The following is an 8,256-nucleotide window of genomic DNA, read 5'->3' as shown; positions in this document are numbered from 1 at the left end:
CAGGATCGCTTCACACCGTTATAAACGTCGAGGGAGGCGATTAAGAGTCGGCGGCGGGGACGGAGGCGGCGGCGGGGACGGCGGCGGCGGAGGCGAGGAAGGAGGCGTCTGTGCCGATACCACGTCTGCTACCACCAGCAGCGCCAACGCACAGAGTGCGAGGACGGCACCAGTTCGGCTGCACACGTGGCGGGGCAGGTGGGGGGGGGGGTGAGGGAGGGAGGGAGTGAGTGGCGGGCGCTGGTCGCGGTGGGATTGAATTTTTCGGTGGCGCCAAGCATCACCATTGGCTGCGTGGCTGAGGGGCGGCGACGGGAGGGGAAGGGGGGGAGGGGGACGGGTATGCGAGGCAGGCGGCGATACAGATGGCAGAGACCACGTAGCCAGATAAAGACGGCATGCTTTTTGCGGAGGGGGGAGGGAGGGGGACGCAGGGGAGGATGGCGCAGGTAGTGGCGGCGGTGCAGGAAAAGGTCGTGGAAGGTCACCGTGTGCAAGAAGGTGATCGTGGCCATGATCAACGCCTGCCGTTTTTTTGCGGGGGGAAGGGGGGGGGGGAGGGGGGAGGGGGGGCGAGGGGGAGGAGGGGGAGGGGGGCATGGGCAAGGTTTGGATGCAGGGTGTGGAGAGGTGGGAGGGGGGGGAGGGGTCACATCTGGAGTGCGTACCGCATTATGTACGAGGGTATGGCCGGTGGTTGAGTGTAGCTATCTGCCGTGGTGAAGGGCTGGCGCCGGAGGCTGGTGCACTCGAGAGCTGTCGCGCTTCCGTTGCTGAACGCACGAATGTTTGCACTCAATTGATGGCTGCTGCTTGGTTGATGCGCTGATTGACGGCGGTACGATCATGTCCGCAGACCAGCCTCAGACGGTGTCCCAGGTGAACGTTGGGGAGAAACACGCGGGAAAGGGGGGGGGAAGGGGGGGGGGGGGGGGGGGGGAGTAGTCTCTGGGGCGGGTCAAGCTTGTTGTCCGGCTTGGATCAGATAGTTGGACATGGCTTTGATAGAGGTGATGATCGCAAGGGTCGGTTGCGCGGAGCGTGGGCGTGCGCCTTTCATTCAATCATCTTCAACGATCGTTCTTGCGCAGTTCTCTGGCGCAAGCTAGGGAGGACAAGCGCAGCAAGATCATGGGGGGGAGGAGGATGTGGTGGTGGCGAGTCGCTCAGATCGTGAGTACGATCAGCCGTGGTTGGTACTTGCGAATGAGCCAGTTTGGTCAGCGATCCCCGTAAACTGGACCGGCATGCGGCACGTGGCGCGGTCGGTGGAGATGGCAGCATCTGGTGGTGACCAAACTCGGACAGGAGACACATCCTTTATGGTGGGAAATGTAGAGCGAGTATGGGCGTGTGATATGCCGTTGATGACGGATGGGAGGACGATGAGTGGATGGAAGAAACGGCAGAAGGATCGATTTTGGCAGCAAAAGTGAGTCGGCAGCGGAGGAGGGGTTGGGGGGAGGGGGGGGGAAGGGGTACAGGAATGACCGAGGAGGCAAAGCACTTGACGGGGAACGACAAGCGAGGTAGAAAAGGATATGGCTGACCGGATACTGCATTTTATTCCGCACACGTGCTATGTGTGTGGCGTGGCTGGTCGTGCCGGACAACGTCTCAAGCGGTGCGTCCGCTGCAAGCTCGTCCACTACTGCTCCAAGGAGCACCAGGTCGCTCACTGGAAGGCCAAGCGCCATCCGCACAAGGATCTGTGCGAGATCTATGCTACTGCTGCTGCTCGTGTTGACAAGCCTCGTCGTTGCTGTGCTGATCGCCTGGCCAGTGCCGACGCCAACACGAATACCGGCGCCAACACTGACGCCGACGCCAACACGAACACCGACGCCAACACTGACGCCGACGCCAACACGAATACCGACGCCAACACTGACGCCAACACCGACGCTGGCAGCGATGCAGCCGAGGCTGCGACACGCGTGGCCAGGGATGAAGGCCCGTGTGCGTGGCATCCAAGCGAGGTGCCGGCTGTTGGGGCCATGTCGGAGCAGGAGCACTTTGAGCGGTGCTTGGGCTCGCTCAAGGTGGCTAGCATGCTCAAGCGCCGGCGCCTCGACTACGAAGAGGCTGCGCCGCTGGTGCTCCGGCGGGCGTGCATGGTCTGCCTTACGCCTGATGGCTCAGAGGAGCTCGAGTCGCTGCGTGGGTGCCCAGAGTGCATGCTGGTCTTCTTTTGCTCGGACGCGTGCCGCGAGGCCGGCCGCGACGCGCACTCGCGTGTCTGCCGCTCGTTTAAGCTCATGGCCGCAGCCGAGGCCTTTGGCCGCGCCGCACGCCTCGACAAGCTGTCGAACCCGTACCCGCTGTGGATGTCGCCGGTGGTCCAGCCGGCTGCCGCCCGCCTCCCAGCCCACTGGTCCGACCTCATGGCCATCCGGAAGGCCCCTCACTTTGCCTTTGACGCCGAGGCCTTTATCCTCAACTCGCTCTCGCTCCCGTACACTATCATCCGTGCTCTCGAGATGGTCACTGACGGCATTGCCGCCGACGACTCGCTCGAGAACCTGCCCGACCTCGAGTTCCGCACCTCGCTCGAGATCCACATCCTCAACTCGGCCATCTACCCGGAGCTGGTCGCCGCCTCAAAGTACGAGGACATCCTGCACTGGCTTCCGAGCATCATTTGCCTCAAGCTTGTTTTTGTCGGCGCGCCGCTTGCCCCGGCCATGCGCGCTCTCGGCACCATGCCGCCTCCCGAGCTCTGCCACGCTTGCATCGCCCACGCACCTGACCGCGCCCTCTCCATCGAGCTCGTGCCCAAGACTTACGCTGCCGCCGTCGCCGACGGTGACGTCAACCCCGCCGCGGCCTCGCTCGCCATCGCGTTCAACCCCGAGCTGCCCGAGGATCACGCCGGCGTCTGGGCACCCTCGCTCGACGCTCTCCGCACCGCCGCTGTGCCCACCGCCGTCACCGCCTACACGGCGCACGAGGCCGCTGCTTGCGTCGACGTCCTCCACTCGCGCGGCATGCGCCTCGTCGCCCGCCCCACTTCAAACCCCTTCCGCGGCGGTCAGCCGTTCCTCGACCCAGGCCACCTCAACGCCGTCTACTACCACAACGCCTACATTCTCGCCGCATGCGGCACCCTTCCCGACGTCGGCGCCTCTTGCGACCACGGTCATGGCCACGACCACGATCACTCTCACGACGCTCATAATGCGTAAAATACCTACCTTCTCACCTTCAACATACGCCGCCGTGGCTTCGAGCAGGCCGTCGTCAATTGGGTCACGAGACCAAGACCTTTGACCACGACTCACGTTGACCCGACCCTGCGAAAGACGCACGCCAACTGCGCCCGTAGCCAATATGGCTGCCGTGAGATACACTCAACCCACCCTAATCTTGAGCTATCAGCTCACCACCGCATCCTTGCAGAGTCATTCCCTCATCCGGGACGCCCTCCTCTGGAGACTGTATCCTCCCACGCCGCTGAGCTGCCTCGCTGCTTCTTGGGAACCCCGTTATGTCGGCTTCGGGTGTGCTGCGGGTGAGCCAGGCAAGACTTCCCGAACCCACCATTATCTCATGGTACGCACCTTGGTGACAGCTCACCATGGGGTGATATTGATTACCAGCTTGTTCTTGTCTCCATGTACATCACCATGATTGCCTTGTGCTTGTTTGAAGCTGCCCCCTCCCCCCCCCCCCCCTCCCCCGTTTCTCTGTGCCGTGCTTTGTCCCTGCCGTGCCTGAACCTTCTGCCGCAAATGATGGGAGCGACTGACAGGTACTCTACGCCCACTAACTGTCAACGTTGTTTTTTCCCCGCTCCACTAGGCCGCGATTTCGTGCGCATCTGAGAGACGGTATGCTCATCCTTGCGCCGCACTCGGGCGATGCCACCAAGTTGTCATCTCTTGTCCTCACCACAAGTGAGTATGTCATCGAGTCCAAAGCCTTTGGTCCCGAGAAAGAACCCATCCTCGTTCTCGTCAGGCGCAGGGATGCCTCGCACGCTCATGTCTCGCGCTCAGTGTCGTCGCCCTCACTCCAGGGTGAAGCCCAGACGCCTGCAGTTGTGTATCTAGCGTGCGATCCATTCTCATCGACCGCGTCATGGGAGACAGAGCTTGGCCTTTCGCAGCTTTCTTCAGACCTCGCATCGCAGCGGTCGTCGCGGCTCTCTTCTCGCCCGCGATCGCATGCCGACTCTGGCGGACTGGTGTCAAGTCCGTCCGGCGCCGGGCATCTTTGTACCGTCGAGCCCATGCTGGCCAAGACCAGCCTTCTCAGTCCACGCCGTGGATGGACCATCCAGTCGACAGCTTCGAGCTCAACTGCCATCACCAGCTCGTCGGCATCGTACGTGTCGGGCCACACGGTGTGGCGGCCGTCGCTCAATGCATATCCAATTGTTCGCGAGGAACCAAAGATGCTGCTTGCCTGGTACCGGCTGCACTTTATCACCCGGGCGCACGCCAACTTTGTGGCTCACAGCTCGACGGCTGGACCTGTCGTCATGTCGGTTTGCCGGAGCCACACCTTCGAAGTCCGCGCCATTGTCTGGTTGCCGGGCGCCACGCATCGGTTCACTGCCGTCGCATCGAAGACCTTCCGCTCATTTCGCAGTGATCTCCGCATTGCGCTTGACGCGTACGGCTTGGGCCAGGGTATTGGCTCAGAGCTCGAGTGGCGGGCTTCGTCTGATGAGCGCCTCTTGGCCGAGCTTGTTGCGCTCGAGGACACCGAGTTTGTGCGGTGTCTCGATGTGGCGGTCATGCTTGCCCCACAGGCGGCGGTCACGGTCTCTGACGCCCTGCACACTGTGCCGAGCGGGGCCATCGCTGCATCCTTTGAGGCCTTTGTCTCATCCATCGGCACCCGCGTCCCGCTCGCTACCTGGGACGGCTACACTGGCGGCCTCACCTCGCGCCATGCCGACATGGGCGTCTTTGCCGCCGTCCACTCAACCGACACCATGTTCCGGGTCCTTCCGTACCTCATGCCGGACGCGCGCGAGGACATGCTTGCCTCGTCTGATGCTGTCGTCGTCTTTCTCTCTGACGCCCACACTACCTTTACCTTACCCTCCAGCAAGTCACGGACACTCCCGCGCATCTTTGCTGCCGTCGCGCCACACCCCTCGGTCCCGGACCTATGGCTCTACCAGATCGCCCGGACTTCGGATATTCCGGTCTTTGGCGTCGTCCCGCACTCGGATGCACACTTTCGCGGCGCAGCCTTTGCCCACGACCTCATCATCGATCTCTCCAACGCTGTTGCCGCGTTTCGACGGACGCCGTCGCAGCGTGAGGCGGCGTTTTTGAGCCTCGCCAACCTGCTCAGCGATCCGGACCTCGCGGTCTCATCGACGCGGCGCGGCGTTGCGATGCCGGCCAACGTCGACTTGACTCTGCCGCCTTTGCTCGGCTCCGGCGTGAGCGGAGCGATGCGGCGGGCCGTCGCTCCGCTTGCTGTTGCCCGTGACTCGCTCTCGACCGTGACGTTGTCCAAGGCTAACACGCCGTTTGGCAGCAACGTCATCGCCTGGGACGCTTGGCGCAACGGCGGTGCTGTCTACTCGACCGCTTCCGGTGTGTTCTCTCTGCCATCACCACACGGACAAGTTCGCATCCTCGTCTCTTCCGCAGCGAGTCAGGTCGCGGTCATCGACATCCTCGACATTGCTCTCGTGCGGTTCCAGCGGAAGCGGCTCGGCGTGGCGTACGTCCATCTCGACTCGATCGGCGACCCGGTCCTGTGCCCCATTCCCGACTCGCGGGCGGCCACATGCTTTGCCATCCACTCTCCGTCGCCGTCGTCGTTCCAGGTCTGCGTCGCGGTCAAGTCCTCCATCAACATCTTCCGCTGGGACGCAATCCACTTTGTTCCACACCTCGTCATCGAGCTTGACGCCACCCCACAGGTTGTCACCTTTCTTTCATCTGGCCTGCTTGCCGCCGCTTTTGATTCTGCCTTTGCCATCCTGTCGCCGACTTTGGGCAGCTACACGCCCATCCGGACCGCAAGTATCGTCGGGCCAAAGCCTGGTGCCCGTCCGCATCCTTCGATCTTGCTCGAGGTCTCTGTCACTGGCGCTGCCTCACATCTCCTTGTTACATCGGGCTGTACCTCGCTGCTTGTCGACTGCGAGACGGCAATGCCAATGGACCCAGCCGTCGTTTTGCGTTGGAGCTTTGCCCCGCTCGCTCTTGCTGCACTCGACTACTTTGTCATCGGCGTCTCGCAGAGTCACGTCCAGCTCCGCTCTCTCCGCAATGGCACCCTCATCCACAATCTGACCTGCCCGACGCCGCTGCAGCTGCTCTCCGCCAAAAATGCGCCCACTGTCCTAGCTGGATCGAATCAAGATGCTCGCCTCTACCTCGTCGAGGCCTGCGAGCAGCAATACTCTGATCCCGAGATGGCTGCTCTGGCCATGTCAGCGACCTCTGTGTCACGCCTCCACAGCTCGGCTGGATTGACAACGTCGACCGACGGCTCCCTGTCATCATCGCAGGCCAAGGCTCCTTCGCTCGTTGCGCCGCGCCTGCCGCCCAAGTCGACTTTGGGGATCTCGAGTGCACCCATCCCGCCGTCACGGCCCACCCACGACATGTGGAACTCGCGATCGTCGCAACACATGACATCCGAGACGTCTGAGGCGCTGTTTTCCGGAAACAGCACCAGCTCGCCGCTCACCGCCAAAAGTCGCCAGATCAGCGACATCCTTTGCCAGCAAGCCGCTAAGGACGCAAACAGCACCCCGAGCTCACCGCGAGCCGCGTCCACCTCGGATGTTGTCTCTGCGAACAGCTCGCCGCGCCAGTTGTCGACTCCGAGCCTCTCGCACCGCGACCACCATGGGAGCATCACTCACATCCTCGTCCACTCGGAGTCGACGTGCATCACAGCTCTCGCGGACCTATCCCTCGACTCCAACTCGGCGTCAAGCTCGTCGAGCTCGAGTTCGACGTCGATCTCATCGTCGAGCGCAGCTAGCCCGCTCTCTTACTCGATCACACATTCGACGACGTCCGCGCGCCTGTCGTCGCCTGCACCCTCGGCCACCTCCTCGACCACGGTCTCGCCATCGTTCTCCTCGTCGGCGAGCCTGGGCATCACCGTCGATACATCCTACGGACTCTTCCCACACTACTCTGACTCGGCGGATGGCGACTCGTCTTCGTCGTTCTCCTCCTCATCGTCACCATCGTCGCCGTCACGAGCGGACTTTTCAATGTCGAGCACGTCATCGTGCTTGCCGACCTCGCCTTCGCGCACCAGGGCCTCAGCCGCTTTCTCGCCGGCCGTCGTTATGTATGAGAGCTCGCTTTCACTTGCGCCTGCCCACGATTCAGGCGACCATGAGTCATGTCAACTCTCATCATCCTCCTCGACGAGCCTTTCCTCGCCGCAGTACGCTCTCAGCCACACCTTTACCTCAATTCCGCTCCTCACCTCATCGCTCTCGACTTCAGTTGCACGCCTGTCTGTCTCCACCGAGATCTCCTAGCCGATCACGACACGCTTTCTCGCACCATATTTGGTTGGAAAGCCTGCGGGAGCAGACGATTGCTACTTGTACACGCAGCAGGTGTTGAGGTTGCCGACCGACGTGGTTTTGCTTGGCGAGCGTGGGAGGCTGCTGCGGAAGACAGCTGCCATCGCTCTCTCCTCGTGCATCCTCACCCCTTATCTTGTATTGCTTGCGAGGACGAGGGTGGCTACTCCGTACCGTGAAAGGTCAAAGCAAGGAGAGCCGCTACTTGGCTGTGACGTGCCTCGTGCGGTGCGGCTGTGGGCGGATTTTGTCGAGAATCACAGCAGAATCAGCCGGGACACCTTAAATTGGCAGTTGATTGGATTCCTGTGACCCGCACAGCCCATGGCGTCCCGCCGCACCCGTACCAAGCCTTCCACAACTTCAGTGAGCAGCTGCAGCCTCATTTCTCTCTCGCCTCCCCCCTCCCCCCTTCCCCCTCCAAGCAGGAACCGCCCCACGACAGACCTCTTCACGTGCATCTCCCCTCCCTCCCCATCCTCTTCCAGCAACCATGCCTGGCATGGTTGCTTCTGGTCTTGTCTCGGTGGCGCCGTCGGGCCCCTCCACCACACGACCACCATCGTCATGGTACGAGTGATAAATTTCCCAATTGCCACAGCTTCCTGCCTCTCTTTTTTCCCCCCTGGCGAGCTTTCAGATAGACTCACCCTTCCCTTCCGCTGCCCTTGACTCGGCCGCTTGGCCCTTGACACTGCTCCGTCACTATGATCGGCTGTGCTACGTCT

The 8,256-nt window shown here is 62.1% G+C and overlaps 3 protein-coding genes across 3 annotated transcripts in view; 2 read left to right on the top strand and 1 right to left on the bottom strand.

The window, feature by feature from the left end:
• Window positions 1–673, bottom strand: part of AMSG_06478 (uncharacterized protein) — a gene marked incomplete at its 5' end in the record, with an annotated part of 1,575 nt that extends 902 nt beyond the window's left edge. The window contains 2 exons of the mRNA XM_013900882.1: window positions 121–178; window positions 654–673. Coding sequence (XP_013756336.1) covers window positions 121–178; window positions 654–673 — 78 coding nt within the window. The remainder of the gene's footprint in view (window positions 1–120; window positions 179–653) is intronic.
• An 868-nt stretch (window positions 674–1,541) lies between these two features.
• On the top strand, window positions 1,542–3,185 carry AMSG_06477 (uncharacterized protein; the record flags this gene model as incomplete). Its single annotated transcript, XM_013900881.1, has 1 exon — window positions 1,542–3,185. One exon carries the CDS (start codon window positions 1,542–1,544, stop codon window positions 3,183–3,185), a length of 1,644 nt encoding a protein of 547 aa, XP_013756335.1.
• A 166-nt stretch (window positions 3,186–3,351) lies between these two features.
• On the top strand, window positions 3,352–7,831 carry AMSG_06476 (uncharacterized protein). The gene is made up of 2 exons (XM_013900880.1): window positions 3,352–3,552; window positions 3,802–7,831. The coding sequence occupies exons 1-2, from the start codon at window positions 3,488–3,490 to the stop codon at window positions 7,478–7,480; spliced, it is 3,744 nt and encodes a 1,247-aa protein (XP_013756334.1). The 5' UTR covers window positions 3,352–3,487; the 3' UTR covers window positions 7,481–7,831.
• The last annotated feature ends 425 nt before the right edge of the window (window positions 7,832–8,256 follow it).

Source organism: Thecamonas trahens, assembly GCF_000142905.1.
Source record: "Thecamonas trahens ATCC 50062 unplaced genomic scaffold supercont1.33, whole genome shotgun sequence".
Classification (NCBI taxonomy): domain Eukaryota; order Apusomonadida; family Apusomonadidae; genus Thecamonas; species Thecamonas trahens.
The sequence above is the reverse complement of the archived record's forward strand: the minus strand, read 5'-3'. Positions and strand labels throughout refer to the sequence as shown.